Source organism: Furipterus horrens, unplaced genomic scaffold, assembly GCF_987537825.1.
Source record: "Furipterus horrens unplaced genomic scaffold, mFurHor1.1.pri manual_scaffold_3, whole genome shotgun sequence".
Lineage (NCBI taxonomy): Eukaryota > Metazoa > Chordata > Mammalia > Chiroptera > Furipteridae > Furipterus > Furipterus horrens.
Genome location: NW_028327173.1, coordinates 2,216,192 through 2,239,656, shown reverse-complemented (window position 1 = coordinate 2,239,656; position 23,465 = coordinate 2,216,192). Strand labels below are relative to the sequence as shown.

At 60.1% G+C, this 23,465-nt stretch overlaps 1 protein-coding gene across 1 annotated transcript in view; it reads right to left on the bottom strand.

The window, feature by feature from the left end:
* Window positions 1-23,132, bottom strand: part of AJAP1 (adherens junctions associated protein 1) — an 84,587-nt gene extending 61,455 nt beyond the window's left edge. Inside the window, exon 1 of the mRNA XM_090271446.1 lies at window positions 23,034-23,132. Within this exon, the coding sequence (XP_090127572.1) occupies window positions 23,034-23,062 (29 nt within the window). The 5' untranslated portion in view covers window positions 23,063-23,132. The remainder of the gene's footprint in view (window positions 1-23,033) is intronic.
* Window positions 23,133-23,465: the final 333 nt, after the last annotated feature.

Here is a 23,465-nt window from a genome sequence, read left to right as displayed (position 1 = left end):
GCTTTGCAGGCGGGGCGGCGGTCTGTGTCCCCGCCAGTCAATGCTGTCCTTGTAGCACAGAAGCGGTCACAGGTGACATGCAAGTGAGTGGGTGTGGCCACGTGCCAATAAAACTTTACAACATCAGGCCGCTGCGGGATTCGGCCCTGAGGTGCTAGTTTGCAGGCCCCTGGCCTAGAGAACAGCTGTGTAGCCGGAAGCGTCACTCAACCTGCCCCCCAGGGCCCCCGCCCGCCCCTGCCCCTGATCTCATGGCCTCCCGGTCTGCTTGCGGTCTGGGACAGGGCCAGCCAGACTTAGCAATTAAAGGACTGGGTACCTGGTTCCATTATCATTTCAGGGAAACAACGGAATTTTTTAAGTATAAGTATATCCCATGCCAAACATGGGACCTACTTACTCCTCAAAGTATCTGTTGTTTGTCTGAAATTAAAACATAGCTGGGCAGCCTGTATTTTTTCTGCAGTGCTGTCTGGGGGCAGTGAAGTTCAATGCCTTCCACGGAGACCTGAGTTCTCTGCTCCTGGCTCCTCCTCTGAACCAGTAATGGTGATAAAGCCTCGGGAGGGGGAAGGAGGGCAAAGGGGCCGGGATAAGGCAGGGAAGAGAGGAAGGAGAAGAGAGGGCAGAAGAGAGGCAGGGAGGGAGAAAAGAGACAGATAGAGAGAGAGGAAGGGAAAACACCGGGCCACCGGGGACACCTCGTAGACCAGTGCACTCGTATCAGTTACCCATGGCCGCGTAACAAGCGCCCACAAATGCTACAGCTTAAAACTGCACCCACAACTAAGCTCAGAGTTCTGGGGGTCCCTGCTCAGGGTCACACAACCTCACAGCAAGACGCCACCAGGCTGCACCCCGTTCTGGAGACCCCGGGGCAGGGTCCGCTCCTGAGCTCACGAAGGCGGTCGGCGGAATGCAGCCCCTCACGCCTGCAGGACTGAGGTCCCCGTCTCCTCGGCGCCTGGCCCTCTCCACCTTCAGGCCATGTCGCATCTGACTTAGGTTTCAAGTCTCTCTGCCCCCAGCCCATCTCTCCACCCCTCTGCCTGTGCTTAAAGGCACCTGTGGTGACTGGACCTGCCTGGATAATCGAGGCTAATGTCCCTATTTTAGGGTCAGCGCATTAGTGACCCTAATGACCTCTGCACTGCCCCCCGCTGTGTGTCAGGTACTGTAATCACAGCGCAGTATCACGTCATAGGGGTGGGACCTGCTCAGAGGCCCTGGGTCTCCCCCCACATCACCCACACAACAGGGACACACACCACTGGGGACCCAGCAGTGCCCTGGAAGTGACTTGGGAGAGAGCTGGCTTTTGCACTGGAAAGGCTTCCAGCATGGGTTCTGGTGCCCAGTGAAGGCCGCTTCGTGGGGTGCACATCAGACCTTCAGTTCCCAGACCCCTGGGCCTAGCAGGCTGTCACCTCCCCACCTGAAAGCACGGCGCAGGGTCCTGAACGGAGACAGCAGAGGGCAAAGCCCATGCGGAAGTCAGCCTCCATCGCTGTGGGTCCCAGGACTGAGCCCCGGCTGCAGGTACCCCCCCCCCCCCAGGCTCCCGCTGGCTGGCCGCTTGGTTTGCGTAGGATAGGCCTGGACCTCTTTTATGCCGCAGTGATTTGGGTTCCAATAACCTGAGTGACACCGGCAGCCATGACGTCCAGCCGGGGAATGCCTGCGTGACCCCAATGGCTCCTTGCCCCCAGTGTGGCCATCACATGCTCCCCAACAACCTCCCGTGATACTCCACGCACTGTAACATGCCCCGGCTCCTCTGCCTCAACAAACACGCTCCGGGGCTCTCAAACCAGCTGCGCGAACCAGGGACGGCAGCTGAGGGTCCCGTGAGGACTCTGCCTGACGGGATGAATGGCGCTGGGGACAGGTCTCTCCCCATGGGGCGCGCGGAGGCAGGGTCCCATCCCCGGGAAGCTCCACGCCCACCAACCCCATTTTCCAGTTTCCCAGGGATTCAGCCGTGTTCGCTCCTCAGATGTACAGGAGCAGGAAGAACGACGGGCCGCTGCCTTTCAGGTGAGAAGCATGGCTAACGAGGTTTCCACATCATCGTTCCCTGTCCCTTGATGATCGAGGGTCAGCGGGGGGACAGGCAGGGAGGGGTGTCTGCAGAAGGACGGAGGCTGAGAGGGCTGGAGAGGCCCGTCTCCTCCACCTCCCAGGGGCGCCCGGGAGAGCCGCAGCCGGGCCCGGCTGCCACCCACTCCTGCTGTCTGGGAGGACCCAGATTCCCAGGCTCAGGGGTGGGGGCGGGGGGGGAGGGCGGGGGGGAGGGCAGGGGGGCACAAGGAGGAAGATGCGGCCCCGCCCCCCGCCCCGCGACACGGCTAAGTTCTCCCCAACGGTGACGTGCCGTGGGTGGCGGCATTATTATACTCTGGTCCCAGCGTTTTCTATAAAATGAGCCAAGTCCCCCATGTCTGCTCACTGCTGGGAAGCGCGGTGGAACCAGTGCCGGGGACAGAGTGGGACAGAGTGGGACAGGGTGTGACGCTCTGCAGAGACGTAACCAGGGATACAGTCCAGGATATCTTCTCAAACGACCTGCACGCCAGGATGTCCCTTAAAAGATGTTTCCCCAAAACTTAAACCCCAGCATCGATTGGGTTTGTCACTTGGTTTGTCCTCTTCTCCAGAAAAAGAGGACAAAAGAACGTTCCAGAAAACCATGCCAGCTCACTCGAGTGTGCGTCCGTTCTCCCACGTTCTCCCACCACGTTGCCCTGCGGGTTCGGGGGTCGGGAAGCGCAGCTGGAGGAGGCTGGGCCATGCGGCCTCTGCCTGGTGGCCGCTTGGGGACTCGTGCGGGGACAGCAGCTCCAGGGAGCTGGCAGGCATTGTGCTTCTCCGCCAGCAAGACGCTGCTCTCAGCGAACAGGGACGGGCCCAACAAGCAGGTCATCGCCAGGGAGGCTCCAGGGTCATGGCACGTGGCCGCGTCACCGTGGGGTCCAGGCTGGCATCTCGCTAAAAGGATACGTGTCCGCAGAGGCTCCGCTCTGAGGTCCAGGGAGAGGGGAGGCGGGCGTCTCTGAGAGTAAGACTCCTCCCGGGGCGAGGGCGTTAATCCACAGCCCAAATGGCTCTAATCCCTCTTTAGTGCAGAGCTTATAAAGAGAGCTGCTGCTCCCCGGAGCCTCCTCCCTGGGGACACGCTGGAAGCAGAGACGGAACAGCTGTCTGCGCCCCGCGCCCCAGCCCCGGGGCCACGGGCACCATGGGCCCATCCGCTGGGACAGGCCGGGGTGCGGTGGCTGTCACCGCCCAGCCTGGAGCTTCTCATTGCAGTCACCCTCCTCCTGGCCGAAGGCAGGGTGACACCCCCGCCCTCAGCTGAGGAAACTGAGGCTCAGAGGGACCATGGGAACCGCTGGAGGTCACACAGGTGGGGCGTGCATCCCAAAGAACCGGAAGTAGGCGCTGAAAGAGACGCCGTGGGGCTGCTCACAGAGCCAAAAGCTCAGGCGCCTCCACGTCCCTCCCGAGCCGGGGCAGGATATCACCCGGCCGAGAAAAGGGACAGGGCTCCAGCCTGCCGGCATGTGGGGGAGCCTCAGACTGGGGTGCCCCGTGACAGGGGCCACGCACTGTGGGCTGCCGTTCGTGGGAGCTCCTTGGTGGGACGGGGGCGGGGGCGTGATGGCCTCAGGGACCAGGTTCCTACTGAACGACGCTGGTGACAGCGGCACCGCACGCAGGTACTGAATGCCACAGAAGTGTGCACTCGGCCAAGGTTAACTCATTATGTACATTGGACCACAATGAAATCACCCTAAAAGTATTTGCTGAAACTGGGCCCCTCTTATGAAATCCAAACGTGCCCTGTGGCCACTAACATCAGTTCTACCGGCTGGTGACGCAGTGGGACTCCAGAATTCTTATACAGGAGAGGGTGTCAGAGTGACGGGAGGGGCTGAGGGGGTGGCGGAGGGGGCGCTGTGAAGTCCACCAACCCAGCGTGTCTCGGGGCGGCCATGAACTTCAGTCTCTCCCTGCAGGTGCGTGAGGGGCAATGAAGGCAGGCGGAGCCCAGAAAGGCCCAGCCACTGCAGGCTCTGCCCATGGACGTCAGCCTGGGACACCTCCCCGGGCAGGGCGCCTGGCGCGGGCCTCATATAGCTTGAGAGCAGGAAAGCCCACCCCCCACATCGCTCTCTGGGCCGGGGCTGGGGGGAGGAGCTGCCCGAGTCTCGGCAGGTCCCTCTGGGAGTCTGTGGGCAGGCCCCGCTTTGCTGACTTTGCATCACCTTAGACAAATTGCTTAAATTGCTCTGCCTCAGTTTACCCATCTGTGAAATAAGGCTAATGATATTTCCTGACCTTGAAGGGCTGCTGAGAGAGCTTGTTAATTAAAGTTTTTGAACTGCTCGACAGATGATGGATGAACGGGCCAAACTGATTAGTCGGTGATTTTCAAGCCCACTGATGTCTCATGGCCACTCCCCCCACAACACGTGCGCGCACACACGCACACACACACAGAGACATACGTACACACACTCCACATGCACAGACACATGTGCATGTGCACACACACACACATCTCCAGTATACACCTACATGCACATGGTCCACACACATATCTACACACACACCCACAGACACACATACACAGACATGCATACACACACACTCCACGTGCACAGACACATGTGCACATGCACACACACACCTCCAGTATACACCTACATGCACATGGCCCCCACACACACCTACACACACACACAAACATACGCACATTACACACACAGAGACACATGTGCACACACCCCTCCAGTATACACCTACATGCACATGGCCCACACACACCCCTACGGACACACATACACAGACATACACAACATCAACATGTACCTCCATACACACACAGACACATATCCACATGCTGACATGCAGACATGTGCCCACACGCGGGACAGTTCTCTTTCTAAGCTACTCTAACAGGGGTCTCCAGCTTAATTGCCACGCAGGTTTGGACCCACATGCGGACAAGAGACAGTGACCCTGATGACGTTATCTGGAGAGAGAACCAATTCCCCGAGGTCCCCCCTTTCCTATCAAACTCCCACGATGACTCAGAGCTGTGGGTGCATCACTGCACATCTCGGGGTGGGGAGCCCCTCCCAAAGTGTACATGGTCACATGGGCTGGTAACGAGACTCTCAGGAGTGGGGGTGGGTTCCTCTAACGGTGAGGGGCGGGCTCAGTGACCTGGGGGAGGGGTGGGAAGAGGCAGAAAGGGGGCGGAAGGAAAGGGGGTGGCGGAACAGGGTGGGCACTGTCCCCACGTGGTCCTGGGCCAGCTGTCCCCAAGAGCAGCGGTGTGTAAAAGCAGAGCAGTCCCCTGCAGCCCGCCCCTGAGCTCCTCCCCACCCGGGGCTTCCTGGGGGGCGGGGCTCCGCCCACAGCTCCTGGCCCAGGTTTTCTGATCACCCTCCTGCAGGCCCAGCACCTGACTGCCGGATGTGCCAGGCCACAGGCTCTGCCCCGGGTGGCCCCTCCGGGTCTGCCAACTGCCCTGACTCTGGGCGGCCCCTCTGCTCCCCACCTCACTCCCCAGCGTCTGTCTTTCCTGTTCCAGCTGCACACACACAGGCGGGGGGCTTCCCAGGACCTTGGGGGCTCCCCAGGCCACACAAAACAGCCAGAGTCTGGGCTGGCATTGCAGGCCCCCCCACTCTGGCCCCACTCACCTTTCCCGCCCCCCTCCCACTGCCCCACACACACCTTCCTCCCAGCTATGGAGAGATGGACCCCAATGTGCCTGCTCTGCCCACTCCTTGAACCTGGCTCTCCCTGGGGAAGGGGACCTAGAGGAGAGTCCTCAGCAAGTCACTTAAGCGCCAGGTGCCTCCACGTCCCCATCTGTGAAGCGCGCTCACCTGAAGTGCTGGGTAAAGGGCAGCCACCCTGCCACCTCAGCCTGGCCGCACCCTCCTTCTTGGGCACAGCCGCCTTCCTTCCCTTGGTCCTACCAGATGGGGCGGTCACCGCCACTTCCTCCAGGAAGCCTTCCCAGCGGCACCAGCTAGAGCTACCCGCTCCTTCCTCTTGGTTCCTGCAATTCCACCTTCACCGCTGCTCCTGCTCCACTTAAAGGTCCCTGCAGCGCCAGGGAGGGCCCCTCCGTCCCCTCACCCAGCTCAGCAGCCGCACCCAGCGGGCACTCTGCCCACACCTGCTAATGAGACCATCAGTGGGGACCCTTCCTTGGCTCGAAGGCCCAGAGCCAGCCTGGACCGGCTGACCCTTGGGGGACCGCCTGGGAGGCATGTGCTACAAAACCACAGCCCTGACCTGGCCGGGGACCCCAGGCGGGAGACGCTGGACCGCAGTCGGCCACAGGTCGAGCTGGGGCTCCGGTTTCCCAGAATATCAGGCCTCTGAGAGGTAATCAGATTAGCCTGAAAACACTGAGAACGACGCAGAGCGCGAGAGCTGACACCGCTGGGTAGAAACGGGCCGTACACGAGCCCGGCGCCAGGCTCCGGTCCGGGGACTGCAGGGCCCGCAAACCCACGAGGGCACCTGATGGGGCCCCTCCGTCAAAACCCTCCGGGACAGTAAGATGTGGTGTCACAGAAACGAGTGTGCTTCCTCACGACGGGTCGTTGACTCCCTGAAACACCCGCGCCTCCCTCGAGAAGCCGCCATGTGCCAGGCAGGAAGCACGCTGTCCTTCGGACCGTGGGTCCCAAGGTGGGTCCTCGCCTCGCGATGGTAGGGAGCTCCCTCCCCGGTGTCAAAGTGCCGGCTGGGCCGGGGCCTTGGTCACGGCTGGCCCCGCAGTTCTGGGCAGTTCGTCACAATACACAGGACAGAACGCCCCTGCCCGGCGGCTCCCTCTTTCGTAGGAAACTCCCGTTAGCCAACAGTGGGTGCATGTTACTGACGGCCACGGCACCCGGGCAGTTCCCTGCCCCCCTCTTAGTCAACCTTTTGCGACAACCCGGGAGCCCCGCGCCACGATGGAACATTTACTCTGGGTCCCGGAGGGTGAGCGAGGGGCTCAGGGCCGAGCAGAGCTGCGTTTTTCAGGTGCCGAGCAGACGCACATCAGAGCCACGTGGAGCATCACCCAAAGGCCCGCCTAAGGAAACGGAAACGGGCGTGGACCTGACCCTGCCCGTCTCCCAAACCGCCGCCTCTCTCCGGCCCCTCCTGGCTCGTCTGGGGTTGACAACCCAGACCCCTGGCAGCAGGAGGCCGTGGCGGCCACCCTTGGGTGCATCCCTTCCCCTGGGGCTGCCCAGCCAGTCCCCAGGCAGGCCCCCCACCCACACACTCAGGCTTCTGTTGTCCCGTGGGAGCTCCACAGACATGGCCTGTCCTGCGAGGCTGGGAACACCCGAAGGTCAGGAACACCCCTTGCACCCTTGTGTCCTGGGCGCCGGTGTGTGTTCTACATGGAGCCGCGCAGGCAGGAGGCCGGCCCCGGGTGCCAGGCTGCCGTCCCGAGTTGTGCTGCCTTCCTGGGCTGGTGGGCATGGTACCCCTTAAGTACACCCAACCCCCATCTGTCTCTAGACTGGGAAGAGCAGGATGAGCAGATCAGAGGACAGACACTGGAGCTGGACTGCCTGGCTCTGAGTCCCAGCGCCGCCACCGACTTGCCGTGTGAGTCACTCCACCCCTCCGTGCCCCTTCTGGAGAACGGAGTTCATTAAGTGCCTGGATCAGAGAGACGTTGTAAGGGTGAGTGAGGATGAGTCAAGTGCTCAGAACAGAGCACCAATGTTACACACGGGCCTCCCCAGAGGCGCACCACCCATGATGCCTGGCAGGGCCGACCTTCAGTCCTCCTCGGGGGAAGGGGGAAGGGGCGCCTGGGACAGGCAGGTGGCCCCTCTCCCAGCCCCTGCCCAGAGCAGAGAGGACCAGCCAGCTCTGGGCTCTTTTCCTTCTCTAACGCTCAAGGGCAGTTCAGAATCCTTCCCAACACAGAGCTCAGGCAGCAACCACCAAGGAAGCAGCCTTGGGCCCAGAGCTGAGACCTGCCCCCACCCCTGCTCTGGGGAGGGCAGCCCCTGCTCCCACACCAGCGGAAGGGTCAGCGTCTGAGAGCCAAGGCCCTCCAGGGCGGGGGCCATGACTCAAAGTCCACACACATGGGGCTTGCCCCCCGGGAAGGATGATCAGCTTCCTGAAAGTCCCCGGCTCCCTGTGGAACGGTCCCCACCTTGGAACGGCTCTGCAGGCAGAAAAATCAGCGCCCCCCTGAGCTGTGGCCTCTACGACCCAGTGAAACCCCTTCCCGGAAGAGCTTCCTGTGAGCGTTGCCACCCTGGGCTCCTGGCCGGTCCTGAAGCTCGGCTATAACTCACTCCCTGAAGTGGCCCCACTGTCCCATGGAAGGAAACCCCCCGCGACCTGAGACCTGAGACCAGCACAGCAACCACAAGCCCCTCCTCGCCACCTCAGGCCACACGAGCCCTCCTTCCAGACGGGAACCACGCCCAGGCCAGCCGGGGGCCCATCCTCTGTCCTCTCCTGAGTCTGAGGTTCCCCGCCGGGACCTCCGGGCGGCCGAGGCGGAACGGGGCCACCATGATTGTTCACCTCCCAAGAGGAGCGCCGCGCAAGGCCCAGCTGACACGCCGTGACTGTTTATCACATGATACGTGAACATGTAAACAAGGGCCCATCCAAAACCGGAGGGGGGGCCCTGGGCCCCCTGCCAGCTCACTTCCACCAACTAACAACACACGGGGCCTCTCGGGACCCCGATGCGACATCTTTGGTCCCTAGGCACACAGGCTGGGGACAGAAATGTGGATAATGTGCCCAAAAGACTCACACACGAATGTTCACAGCCCCTGGCCTTCACCAGGGAAGCGCACACACCGGCTGTGGCACACCCAGAAAAGGGGTGCCACTCAGGGAAAACGGAACTGGGGTGGCATCGGCAGTCCTCAAGAACGGGGTGCCCCGTGAGGCCACCAGGGCAAAAAGATGGCGTGTGTGCACGACGCACAGGAAACACCCAAAGACACACGTCGGCGAGACGGAAGCCAGACCGGGAGCTGCTGGAGGCCGGGGGCGGGCACAGGGACTGATGGTCGGTGGCTCAAGGGATCTCAGTGGGGTGATGGAGATGTCCCAAGTCTGGACCACGGGACAGTCACTGAGCGTCACTGCATGGCTCCCTGGATGTGGGGGAGTGTCCTGGTGGGTAACCTGTATCTCAATAAACACACACGCACGCACAGTGGGCTAGCGCTTCACCCAGGTGTCTAACCCTGACCCTGACCCTGACCCTAACCAGACGCGCTCACTGGGACCAACATTCCTCCCCACAGTGTGCCTTCATGAGCTCCCAAGAGGCTTCCTTGGAATTAGTGACATATTTCCTCTTAATTATTAACTAGATTGAATCACAGTGTCCGGTCACAGGGATGTTTTCATCCCTTTGTGACAGGTCGTTTATTCCCGGCTGCAAGGTAATCTCTCATTGAGACCATCCACCTTGTACGGAAAACCACAGGTGCCCGACTCACGCAGTGCTGCCGTGCCAGTGGCTGGGCCCTCCGAGTTCCGTTGGGTTGGGTTGGGTTTGCTTTTGCTCCGTTTTGTCCCAAGGGGCAGTGTGTAACTTAAGGGAGCAAGAAGCAAATTTTACAGAGAAGAGGGGAGCCACAGAGGACAGTGACAATGGTATGAATGGACCTCACAAGTCCATAAAACCTGGGTTCAAATCCCAGATCTCCCACTAGCTAGCTGTGTGAGTTTGGACAAAGCCCCTAACCTCTCTGAGCTTCAGCAGACTGCTTTGTAAAACGAACGCGACAACACCTGCCTTGCAGGGTTGCCATGAGGACGGACGGGGACAGTGGATATTGGCTGGGTCACTCAGCGTGAAGCCTGGGTTCCGGGGAGGTCTAGCAGCCCCCAGCGCCTCCCAGCTAGACGGGACAGGGAGGGGAAGGGGAAGTCATGGGTCTTGCAGCTGGGGTCTCAGGCGCTCAGAGCCGGCGTCAGCGCAGAGCTCCCCAGGCCTCGCCCAGCGTCCTTCCGCAAGCATGCACCGGCGTGTGTGCCTGGGGGCGGTCCCATGCACCACACACACGTGCACACACGCACACGCATATGCATGCACACACGTGTGCGCACACGCACGCATGCACCGCACGCACACACGAGCGCTCAGTCTCCACAAGGACTGAAATGAAAACAGCAAAGCCACCAGCCGACATCCCGCTTCCCGCCCGCGAGTCCCCGGCCCCCCTGACCGGGGACCGAGAAGCCCGCCGTTTCTGTGTTTGATGCAGCAGCCCGGGAGCGTGGTCCCGAAGGCGCCCTCCGTGCCGGGGCCGCAGCGTGGGGCCGGCCCCGTGAAGGCCGCTCTATATTCGGAGCTGACCTGATTTATGTGAGGATCTGGACAGCCTTCTCATCCCGTAATTATGCACCGGGTCGTTTATTACTGTCAGCGATGACGCTCTGACAACAGCAGCCACCCCGCACGTGCCTCCGCTGCTGTCCTTTGCCTTCTAAAAACTGGGGCAATGGTTTCACCCGTCCCCCAAGTCCACGTCACTCGTAACCGCTGTTAAGTCCAAGTGCAGGGTCCCGAAAGAGGTTACACACACGTGCCCCCAAAAGACAACCGGGTGCTAATCTGCGACAGAGAACTAGAAAGTTGTTTGTTTTTTTTTAATTAAACATTTTATTAGTAGTTCATTGCAGATTCACAGCCAGATCCCGGGGGCGCTTACCCAGGCCCCCAGCGGTGACCTCCTACGACCACACACACAGTGACACCCGCAGGAGAGAGTGGCTGGGCTGGATGGTGTGAACGCACCCCAGGGTCCCGCCATGCAGCCCGGAGGGCAGCGGGGCACTTCCGATCTGTGACAACTACAGACGGGGCTGCCACGGACATGCCTGTGCAGGTCTGTGTGGCGTGACACAGGTCTCGTCTCTGGCGTGACCGCCCGCGAGTGGAAGGCTCAGCTGCAGGGCAGCTTCCCCTCACACGTCATAAGAAAATGCCACCCTGCTCTCCACCTCAGCTGTCGCGTCGTCCCCGCCACCGGCCCCGCGTGGGCCCGTGTCTGCACGCCCTCCCTGCCGGCGCTGGGAGTTGTCATCGTCTGCTGTTTCAGCCGTTCTGACGGGTGGCTGGCGGCGGCCCGTCGGGGTTTGAGTTTGCTTTTCTCAAATAGTTAATGAGGCTGAACACCTGTTCACGTGGGTTTTTTTCCATCTAAATGCCCTCTTTGGTGGAATGGTCCTTCTAAGCTTTAACTGTTTCTAACTAGATTGTTCAATTTTTAAAGCTAACATGGACACTTATTTCCTAGTTTTTGCTATTGAGTTTTAAGAGACCTTTTTGTATTTTGAATACTAGGCCTCTGTCAAATAGGTGGCTTCTGAGCATTCTCTGCCACCCTGTCACTTGTCCTCTGTCTTCTTAAAAAAAGTCTCTCACTTCCAGCCAAGATGGAGGCGTAGACAGACACGCTGCGTCTCCCTCCACAGCTAAAAAGGAAGAAAACTACCTCAAAACTAGAGACAACCAGAAGTTCCAGAAAATTGAGCTGCACAGAAGTCCAACAAAGATATAAAGAAGAAATACGCACCCAGACGGGTAGGAGGGGTGGAGCCAGGGCAGAGAGGATGCAGTGTGCTGGTGGCAGCAGTGGTGGCAGTGGCAGGCCAATGGCGAGCACAGTCACACGGTTTAAAAAGTCAGGAGGGACACCTGGGGAGCGTTCCCAGCACCAGACCAGACCACGTAGCTCACGGTCCCAGCGCCGGGGAAAATCAAGCCTCATTGCTTCTGACTGTGCAGACCCGTGGGGGTTGGGGCGGAGGCAGAAACTGCCGGTCTCTCAGCAGAGTCCGCTTGTTTAAAGGGCCCCCACGGACCTAGAACGTCCGCAGACCCACCCACTCTGGGAACGACGGCCAGGACAGCAGCTAGAGGGGTGACAGTCCCGTGCAGAAGTGGGAGAGGTGCCTGGAAAAGGGGTGAGTTCTGGGCAGGCGGCATTGTTCCCTCTCTGACCCCTCCCCACACACAGCGCCACAACGTGGTGAAACAGGTCGCCCTGTACTGAGGAATTCCTAAGGCTCCGCCCCTTACAACGTAACAGGTGTGACAGCTCTACCTAAGACACAGAGGCAAACACACACAGGGGCCTGTCAGAATGAGGAGACAGAGAACTGTGGCCCAAAAGGGGTAAACCGAACAAGGTTCCAGTGGGAGACCTAAGAGACGAGCAGATAGCCAACCTAACAGACGCAGAGTTCAAGACACCAGTGATAAAGATACTCACAGGCTTGACAGATACGCTTGAGTATGGCACACACATAAGGGAAGAGGTGAAGGCTATGCTAAGTGAAACAAAGGAAAATCCACACAAAACCAATGGTGAAGGGAAGGAAACCAGGGTTCGAGTCAATGATTTGGAACAGAAGGAAGAAAAAAACAGTCACCCAGTGCAGAATGAGAAAGTAAGAATTGAAAAAAACAAGGAGAGGCTTAGGAACCTCTGGGACAACTTTAAACATGCCAACAACCATATCATGGGGGTGCCAGAAGGAGAAGAGGAAGAGCAAGAAATTGAAAGCTTATGTGAGAAAATAATGAAGGAAAACTTCCCAAACTTGATGAAGGAAATAAACATACAAGTCCAGGAAGCACGGAGAGTCCCAAACAAGCTAGACCCAAAGAGGACCACACCAAAACACATCATCATTAAAATGCCAAAGGTTCAGGATAAAGAGAGAATCTTAAAAGCAACAAGAGAAAAGAGTTACCTACAAAGGGGTGCCTGTAAGATTCTCAGCTGATTTCTCAAAAGAAACCTTGCAGGCAAGAAGGGACTGGCAAGAAGTATTCAAGGTGATGAAAAGCAAGGACCTACAACCAAGATCACTCTACCCAGCAAAGTTATCATTTAGAATGGAAGGGCAGATGAAGTGCTTCCCAGACAAGGTGAAGCTGAAGGAGCTCATCATCACCAAGCCATTATTATATGAAATGTCAAAGGGACTTACTTAAGAAAAAGAAGATCAAAACTATGAATACTAAAATGACAACAAACTCACAACTATCAACAACTGAATCTAAAAAATAAAAACAAAATCCAACTAAGCAAACCAGAATAGGAACGGAATCACAGGGGATCATTGGGAGGGTTATCAGCAGGGAGGGGGAGAGGGAGGAATGGGGAAATGGTGCAGGGACTAAAAAGCATAATCGGTTGGTACAAAACAGATGGGGGGATTAAGAATAATATAGGACCCTGGCTTGCTGTGGCTCAGTGGATTGAGCGTCGGCCTGTGAGCCAAATGTCACTGGTTCAATTCCCAGTCAGGGCACATTACTAGGTTGCACGTCAGGTCCCCCGTTGGGGGCACGAGTGAGAGACAACCACACAGTGATTTAAAAAAATAATAATAATAATATAGGAAAGGGTAAAACCAAAGAACTTATATGCACGACCCGTGGACATGAACTAAGGGGGTGGGATTGCTGGAGGGAAGGGTTAGGGTTAGGGTTAGGTGGCAGGGAGCAAAGGGGAAAAAATTGGGACTACTGTAGAAACAATCAATAAAATATACTTTAAAAAAATGAAATAAAATAAAAAAAGTAAAAGTCTCTCAAAGGGGAAATTTTAATTTTTTGGCGAGGTTATCAGTGTTTTCTTGTATGGATGTGTGATTTTACTGCCGCGTGTAAGACCTCCGCTTAGCCCCCTATCTTGCACGTGCTCTCCTTATTTTTTTCTAGAAGGTTATAGTTTTGCACTTTACATTTAATTCTGTAATGCATTTTGAGTTAATTTTGTAGAAGGGCAAGACTTGGGTGGAGATTCTTCTTTTATCGGCTGGAAGAGCCCCGTTGTCCCTGTGCCGTTTGCTGACAGGCTGTCTTTCTTCCGCTGACTTTGAACCTCCGTCAGAAATTGGTCGGGCCTGTTTGTGGGAGACTGTTTCTGGACCCCTGTTCCGCTTCATGGGTCTAGGCATCTGTCCCTCATTGACCTCTGCCCTCTTAAGCACTGTAGCTATGTCATGAGTCTGGCACGCAGGCTGAGTCCCCTCGCTTCATTATTCTTTTTTTCGGGCTATTTTAGCCGTTCTAGTTTCTTTTCATATGAATTTTAGAATCATCTTACCCACACGTACAAATATTTGGCTGAGGTCTTAGGCACGGAGTCAAAGCTCTCTGTCGCCTCGAGGAGACTGGCGCCCTCCCTACGTTGAAGCTTTTCGTCCGTGAACGTGGCATGGCTGCCCGTGGATTCAGACCTACATTTCTTTCAGCAGCACACACCTCGTCAGCACCAAGGTGCCACCGAAGCAGTCTGTTACATTTACGCCAGAAGCCTTCACTCTTCATTAATTGTAAGCGGGACTGTGTTTTTAGCGTCAGCGTCCGTATGTTCATGGCACGAAGATAAAAAAAACGAAATGCCCATCATCGCAGTGCGTGTACCTTGGGCCCGGCAGCCCCGCTGAACTCACTCATTACTTCCAGCGCTTTGTCCAGAGCCCGGGAGCTCGCCGTGGCGGGGATGCGTGTCATCCGTCTGCCCCAGCAAGCGCAGCGCTCTGTCTTCCTTTCCGCACGTCTTTGGCTTCCTCTGCTTCCTGGCCGCCCTGGCTAGCGCGCGCAGCCCTGCCTGGCAGTGAGGGGGACATCCCTGACGTGCCCCTGGGCTCAGGGGAAAGCTCCCGGGCTCTCACAGTAGGCACAAAGTCAGCGGAGGGCTTGGGCAGGTGCCTTACCAAGCTGGGTGAGGGCCCCGCTAGCCGGTATTTCTGAGAGTTCCCGTCGTGCACAGGTGCTGGATTTGTCGAGTGCCTACAATGGTACGGGTTTCCTTCTTCAGCCTGTTCCTGCGACAGGTGGCGCTGATTGATTTTCCGATATTGAGCCATCCTTGCATCCGTGGAGTGAGCCCGCGCGGCCGTGGTACATTTTTTTCCCACACAGCTGAACGGATTTGCTCACATTTGGGTACGGATTTTTTTTTTTTTTTTTTTTTTTTGCAGGAACCCGTTTCCCACACAACACTGATGCCCGGTTTTCTTTTTGGGGACTCCCTTTGTCTGGCTTTCACAGCAGGGTGATATCAGCTTCATGAAATGGCTGGAGGATGTTTTTAAAAGCGCTTTCTAAACACCAGAACCTCCTCCTGGGATCTCCCCATCCTCCAACCTAAACCAGGGACTCCAGGGAACGGCTGGAATGTGCCCAGCGGGGCCCCTCGGCCGCCACCCCCACCCCTGGCCCCTGTGCGGCCCAGCAAGGCGGCCCATCAGCCCCCAGAGCCAGGGGCTTCCCTGCGCACCTGCCAGCAGCCCGGTGTGACGGGCGCGGCGCATTCCACACGCTCAATCCCGTGAGCACCACCCGTTTCCTCTGTGGGAGAGGTCTGTTCTCAAAGCTGGCCTCTGCGCCTGCGGTTGGAGCCCCTGATCCCCACCAGCCTCCGGACTCCCCCGCACACAGTCATGTGCACCCCCGCACACACCATGCTCACACCACACACCTACGCACACGCCCTCCACCACATCTGCACATGCCCCACGCCACACTCTCCACACACACACACGCACAGACACACACACATGCACAGACACACACACACAGACACACACACACGCACAGAGACACACAGAGACACACACACATGCAGACACACACACACACCCTCCACATCTGCACATGCCCCACGCCACACTCTACACACACACACACACACACACACATGCAGAGACACACACACACGCCCTCCCCCACATCTGCACACGCCCCACTCCACACTCCCCACACACACACAGACACACGCACAGAGACACACACGTCCTCCCCCACATCTGCACACGCCCCACTCCACACTCCCCACATACACACACAGACACACAGACACACACACAGAGACACACACAGACACACACACGCACACGCACACACGCACACATGCACACACGCACACATGCACACACCCCACTCCCCACACACACACAGACACACAGAGACACACACAGACGCACACATGCACACACACACGCACACACACACACACATCTGCACATGTCCCACTACACACTCCCCCCCCACAGACACACACACAGACACACACACACGCACACACACACGCACACACACACACATCTGCACACGCCCCACTCCACACTCCCCACACACACACAGACACACAGACACACACACAGAGACACACACAGACACGCACACGCACACACGCACACATGCACACACGCACACACATCTGCATACACCCCACTCCCCACTCCCCACACACACACAGACACACACACAGACACACACAGACGCACACATGCACACACACACGCACACACACACACATCTGCACATGTCCCACTACACACTCCCCCCCCACAGACACACACACAGACACACACAGACGCACACATGCACACACACACGCACACACACACACATCTGCACACGCCCCACTACACACTCCCCCCCCAACACACACGCACCTACTTCTGGAACAATGTTCACGCAAACCGGGCCCTGGTGAGTCACGGGCTCTCATGCCCCATGGGGCCCCAGGCGGCCGCGCTGTCAGCTCGGGGGATAGGCGCTGGCGTGTGGGGGAGCGCAGGCAGGCCCTGCCCCCAGGTTGGTCCCACGAACGCGCTCAGGAGGAGCCACCGCGGTGCCTGCCAGCCCAGCCGCGCTCACACGGGAGCTAAGGGCCGCGCCGGACACATTCCCCCAGCTCCGCCCTCCCTGCCCTGTCCTGCTCCTGCCCTTGCGGGTCTTCCCTCCCCCTCACCTGACCCTGCCTCTGACGCCTGCGTCACAGGTAAGAAGGCTCTGCCGCTCTGCCTCGGGTCCCTGTGCCCGGCAGTGGCTGGACCCTGGGCGGACGCCCGCTATCGAGTTAGGGGCGCCGGGGCCCGGCCCGCCCGCCTGGGAGCCCATGCCAGCGGAGCTGCTGGGGGTGCGGGCCCCACTGACGGTACCCACGGCCAGGCACCCACAGGGCAGGGTCCGGCATGGCAGCCGCGAGCCCCGTGGGCTCCGAGCACCCCAAGGTGGCAAGCCCACAGTCGGGGTATTGAGAGAACATGGCTCTCCTGATTTCAAGAACCTAGCAGAGAGTAAGAACATCCATCTAAGACTCATCGATACTGTCTTCTATTGATTACACGCTGAAATGAGAACCCTTTGTCTGTAGTGGGTTACATTCACGATCTCATTAAAGTTGTCCTCACCTTGGTTTTTGTCTGCTAATGTGGCTACTGGAAATTTTCAAAATACAAACGCGGCCCATATCGATTTCCCTCGGACGGGGCCAGTCTCTGCCCAGGTGAGTGGCGTTAGACCCCCCTCAGCTGAACCCCACCCGTTTCAGGGTCTGCGTGGCGCCCGCTCATGTCCAACGGCCCCCGGGCCCTCGAGAACTGAAATGAACGAAAGGCCACAGGAAATGGGTGAAAGCGGGGATCGGGGTGTCTGCTCTGCTGCCTGTCACCAGCCCTCCTCGACACCCGCCCGCCCGTGGCCTCAGGCCCCAGCCAGAAGCCCCCCTTTCGGGTAAACGGGCTCCGTCCCCAGGTAAGCACTGCCTGGCCCGCACCAGATGCCCAAGAAAGCCGAGGGCCAGGGACAGCCTCAGCCCCACGGGGAGGCTAGGAGGTCTGCCCTCTGCCCTAGGGCCCCTCCCCACGTCTCCCGGTTCTCCCTGGGCGGTCCCTTTGCCCCGCCCCCATCCCACCGCCAGACCTGGGCCACCTGCCTTCCTGTTCTCTCCCCACTTACACCCACCCTTCCCCCAAGATGCTTCAGAATTGGACGTTCCAGCTCCTACGGAACTGACGATGATTGAAAGGGTTCAGTGGCATGATGTCTCCTGAACACGTCTGCCTTCCAATCATAACTCAACTCCAGCCAAAGAAGGAATCTCTAACGGTGGAAGCGTGGGTCCCGGGACGTCAGGCTGAGGAAGTGCTCTCTCTGTTTGAGTCAGAACAGGGCCTAACCTGAAGGCTGGCCTGGGCTGGGCATTCCTGCCGCAGGTCTCAGTGTGGCGTCGGGGAGGAGTGACCATGAGGACGAGGCCTGGCACAGCAAGGGCGCTGTGCCACGCAGACACACGCTCTCGTCCACAGACACCCCTGAGTGGCCACTAGGGTCCAGGCTCTCTTCCCAGGAGACAAGGAAGAGAGGGACGCAGTCCCCGCCCAGAGGCCAGCGCGCCAGTCCACTGCAAAATGGACACACTGCCAGCTACGCGGTCCCGGGCCCGCTGCCACGCTGTCCCCTCCAGAAGCCCCTGAGGTCACACACAGCCAAGCGTGGCTCTCCGCAGCAGCCACACTGCCCAGGCAACTGCCCACGTGGGGCTGGAAACGATGGGAAGGCAGAGAGGCAGCGGCCTTGCCAGGACAGCCCTCCTTGGCCGGCCACCGGGAGAAAGTGCCACAACTGGCAGGCGTCCCAGCGAGCAGACTGAGCAGACAGAGAGCACGGCAGGCTGGGGAGGCCGCAGCGCGCACGGATCCACAAGGCTGCCCTCGACCTTTCTCTGGGCGGGAGGGGATCGGGGCCCAAAGGGACACATTGCACGCACTTAGTGCCGATACAAACACCAGCACTCCCCCTCCCCCCGGTCCCCAGGCGGCCCAGGGGCAGGAGCCTGTCCTTGGCCAAGACATCAGCCCTCCACTCCCGGCTCTCTCTGGGTCACAGCGGAGACATGTACCAACCATGAAGACCCCACAGGTGAATGGTGGGCTTCTGGCCTCTCCGTGTCCCAGGGGCGCTTTCCAAAGGGAGAGGACCTGGGGCCCCACACAGCTCAGGGAGCCACATCCCTGCGCCTCGGCGGCCTGATTAACTCGGCCGGCCCAGAGGCTGCTGGGAGGCAGCCCCGCAGCTGCCCCAGCCCCAGGGCCCGTCGGCGGCAGCAGGGGACTGAGTCCTCGTCGCTCTCCTCGGGAAGGGGCTTCGGGGCTGGCATTGGCAAGCCCCACTGTTCCCGGCTGGGCACACAGAGTGGCCCCCGGTGGCAGATCCCATCCAGGCCAGATGTGGATGGATGTCGGGGGACCCAGGGCCCCCCACCTGAGCGCCCCCGGAGCTCTGACGGGCAAGCTGCGGCCTCTGACTTTCTATGAACAGAGAGCTGGTCTGAGTTACGTAACTGCCACTCCCCACTCCCGCCTCCCCCCTCGCCGGCTCTGTGACTCCTAGAAGGGGTCTCAGAGAACGCAGGGCCCCCGGCCGCACGTCTGTGGGCTCCGGCGAGGCTCTGCCTCTGTCCCCCTCGTGTCTGACTGGTGTCGGGCAGGAGAAACCCTCTCGAGCCAGACTTCAAACACAGGAATCTAGATCAAGGATATATTTGGCTTTCCAAGCTAATCTGTACATCAGTCTGGTCTCCACTGACTTGTAACCCTTTGAAGAAAACTGGGCAACTACGTTCGGAAGGCAGGTGACTCTTACGTAACCCCAGACGGGAGCCCCGGGGTTCTGGAAGGCTCCCCGGTGCCGTGCCGGTCGGCTGGGTCGGGGCCTGGCAGTCACCCGCCCCGTCGTGACCCAGGGTGCCACGTCATCCACACACTTGGGAGCCCTGGGGTCTGCCCCCCAAGAGTCCGAGGACTCAGCCCCAACCCACTCCTCCAAACGCCTGGACGGTGCCCAGGTCAGGGCTTGGGGACGAGGCCGGGATGGGGTGCAGCCATTCCCACATCATCCGGGTGACCCCGGCCAGGAGGAGGCAGCAGAAGCAGCCGCCGAGCAAGCTGGTCTCTCCCCAGGGACCAGAAGACGGACAGAGGCCTCGGGGAGGCCCGGAGCGGCCTCAGCTTCTGAGCCGCCGACCCTGCTCCCCACTCATGGTCTTCCCGATGCGGAGAGGAAAGCCAGCAGCTGATTGAAATAAACCAGCAGAAGGGACAGACGGGGAGGAGCCTGCCACCCCCTCCTCCACTTGGCGGGGCTGGGGGCTGCTTAAGGGTGAGGGGCGCGCCCACGGGGTGGAAGATCTGAGCTGCCTCCTAAAACGGCGACTCTCCCCAGCACGTTGTCCCTGATAAGAATCACAGCTCCGTGGATCCCAGTTGCCATCCATCTGGAAGCAGCAGCTGGACACGGGCGTGAGCAGGACTCCCCAGGAGGGCCGTGTCTGTGGACAGAGCCTCTGACTGTCCTCTAAAGCTGCTGGAGGACGCTGCAGGCGGGGCTACTGACAGCCAGCCCACTGGGGGTCCCTGCGGCGAGGCTCGAATGTGGCACAGCGCGCTGGGGGCACTGTGAAGCGCCCCATGAAAGGAAAGTGCGTGCCATCACGTTGTTACACGCCCCACCCCCACTGCAGCCACATCCTGGGGCCCCCAAGGCAGGAGGGGTCACAGAACCTCCGGGGAGAACAGACAGAGCGGTTCCAAGGGACAGGAGGATGCCGCAACTTTGACGAGGCATCGAACTCCGGAGGCAGACTCCCCAAAGCCTCACACACGTGGAGTCCCCGACAAAGCAACCACTTGGAGGTCTGCAGCCTCAGACGGGGCTCCCTGAGAGCCTAACTCGGAGCCGGGCTGCGTGCTGAGTAAGCACCCCCTCCCCAGCTGCTGCCGGTGCGCACTGAGGCCAGGCTCCTTCCAGGGCAGCTGGGCGCGCTGCTGGCCACCTCCAGGAGCTCCCTGGACCCGTGCCGTGGAACGATCTTCAGAGCTCTGCTACAACCACCCCCCTAAAGGGCATAAGAACAGCTCAAAGAGCCTCAGTCCGTCTCCCCTCCTAGGAAGGAAAGGCTCCCTGTGTAGCTCCGCTCACAAACAGAAGCAAAACACAAAGCCCAGACTTCGTCTTGGAAACAGCAGCTGCAGCCCGTCACTCAGCTAACAGCAGAATCATCTTCTGGTACCTGGGCTCTGGGTTCCATGGTCGCCTGTCACAGTCAGGCACAGAGCCAGGCAGCAGGAGGCCTGCTGCTCACCTGGGAGCCAGGGACCACGTGAAGGTGACGGGCTGACTTCAAGGAAAAAGTGCATCTCAGGCCTCGTGCGAGCCACCCCTGGCTCTCAGGGACAGGGACCGGCGCCTGCTGTGAGGCCAGGCACGCAGACCCTCTGCATGGCCCTCCCCCGGCCCGGCCCGGCCTGGCCTGGGGACGGCTCTCACACATGACAGACGTCTCTCTTGTCAGCCTCCCAAATAGGTGACAGCTGGTCCTCAGAGACCCACTTACAGAAAATCTCTTGTGCTAACAGTGAAGGGAAAAAAACAAAAGGTCAAACTTCAAAATCAGCAACAGAACTATTTCCTAAAGCAAAACCCCAAGAAAAGCTCGCTTGGGGACGTTTCACGGAGCCGTGCCAGGGAGCTCCGAAGCCCCAGAGAGCTTTCTTCGGTGGTGTTCCCTCTCCTCTCCCCTTACAAAATGTACCAATCTCTCAATCCAGCAACTTCGTAATAAAGAAAATGTCGGTTCAGATAACTTGCGGGCAGTCAAAGTACTCATGTGCCAGACAGAGGCTCAGGGGGTGCTCAGAGGCCTGGTGGGGACCCACCAGAGCTTCCCAAGGCCTTGGGATCCCGCTGAGACCCGAAGGCAGAGGGCAGGGTGCCGGGCTGGGTCACCATCGAAGCCTCCTGCTCCATCTTATCTGAGTCCAGCCCCGAATCTGGTCCAAGCAGGAGAACAGACTCAGACCCGGCCAGTAGCCACCACGGGCCGCCTCACCCTTAACCCTTTGAAGCCCAGCCAGCAAGCCAGAGCCGGCCTCGCGGGGAAGGAATGCCGCTTTCCAGAAACAGGCGGAGAATAAATAACATTGGCCCACGTTCACTGGATGTTGTCAGCCGAGTTTACCCCGGAGTGGGGAACCGGCTCACATATCAGGAGAGCTCGCGAGCTGCGTCCTCTCTCGATTTCTTAAAATCAGGACGCGCACTTGATTGTCCCCGGGGCTCACTCCCCCCGCTCTGACCGGGTGGTGGCGGCGGGGGCGGCTCGGGCGGTCGGTCGGCCCTGAGTCCTCCCCAACGCGGGAGCGCAGTGCATCCCAGTGGACGAACTCGGAACCGCACGCTGGTTCTCTCTGCCTCCGCCTACGTCCTCCCTGCTCTCGCTGGTAACCTGGGACCCAAACGCACCAGCTCCCCAGAGCCCCCCAGCAGGAGTGTGGCTCGGAGACAGCCTGCCCCGCAAGGGGACAGCTGTGCCACACTGAGCTCCAAGCAGCCCGAGGCAGGGGTTGGAGCCCTAGCGCCAATGCAGGCGGGCAAAGTTTTCCGAAAGGGGGCTTCCTGGGTACCCCCCACCGCGGGCCCCAGGCTCGACTCCAAGCCCCATTCCAGCTCGCCCTGGAGTCCGAGACACAGACAAGACCCCCGGTGCTCCCATAGGTGTTTCAGTATGTTGGGGGGAGGGGGTGGCCGCTCGTGCTCCACCAGAACCCCAGAGTCTCCCGCCCCAGCTGCCTGCCAGCTGTGCGCTCCCATCCGGCCCAGAGGTCACCGACAAACAGCTGGGTAGGCAGCTGGAAGCCCAGGAGGCCCCTGCCCAGCCCTGGAGCCCAGAGAAGGAGGAAAAACGAGCTTAGAGGCTGTTGGGTTTTGCTTTCCTCCAACTCCGCCTGCCGAGCTCTCGCCCGGAGCCCGGAGCTCTGGCGTTCCCCAGCAGCCCCGGCCCCCGCCCTGGGTCCACGGCCCGCCGCTCCCAGCAGCCGGCGTCTCGCTCCGGGCCCTGGGGAGGAGGCGCGCTGGGGCGACCGGCCAGGGCACTGCGCCGCTGAAGCCGAGAGCCGCCGGCGCCCCTGCCCGGACCCCGGACGCGCAGAGCCCGGAAGAGCGGGCCGCTCCCTGCGGAGCCGCTGGGCTTGGAGCTCCAGACTGGCGCCCCGACCCGGCTCCCGGCGCACCCCGCTGGCCGCTCGCGGGGCGCTGGGAAGGAGTCGCTTGATTTGCAACACCGAGGAAAGCGCCCCTCCGCGCAGCCCGGCACCCACGCGCCCACCCGCACCAGGGCGCTGGCCGGGTCGCTCACCTGAGTCCTAAAAGCTGTTGAATCCACATGGTCACGTTTCGGGGAGCGGAGCCTCAGACCTTGCTCGCCCCGGCCATCTGCGCGGCGCCTGATCCCGCTCGCTTCCGTCCCGCGGCGCCGGTCTCTGGCTCTCGGTCCGCCGCCGCCCGCCGCCCGCCGGCCGCGGGGCGCAGAGCGAGTCAGAGCGCGGCCGCGCGGGGCTCCATGCCGGCCGGCGCGCCGCCGCTGTTGGGGCGCATGGCTCAGGCGGGGCGGCCCGCGGGGGCGCACATCCTCCGGCAGAGGCGTGGGGCTCGCCGCCCCCTCTGGGGGAGACCCAGCGAAGGCAGCAGCGAGACCCACGGGGAAGGGGGAGGCCGGCCCAAGAGGGGCGCTGCGGCCGTTCGGCGAGGGTCGGAGGAGCGGCGGCTTCGCCCTCCGGGGCGGCGAGGA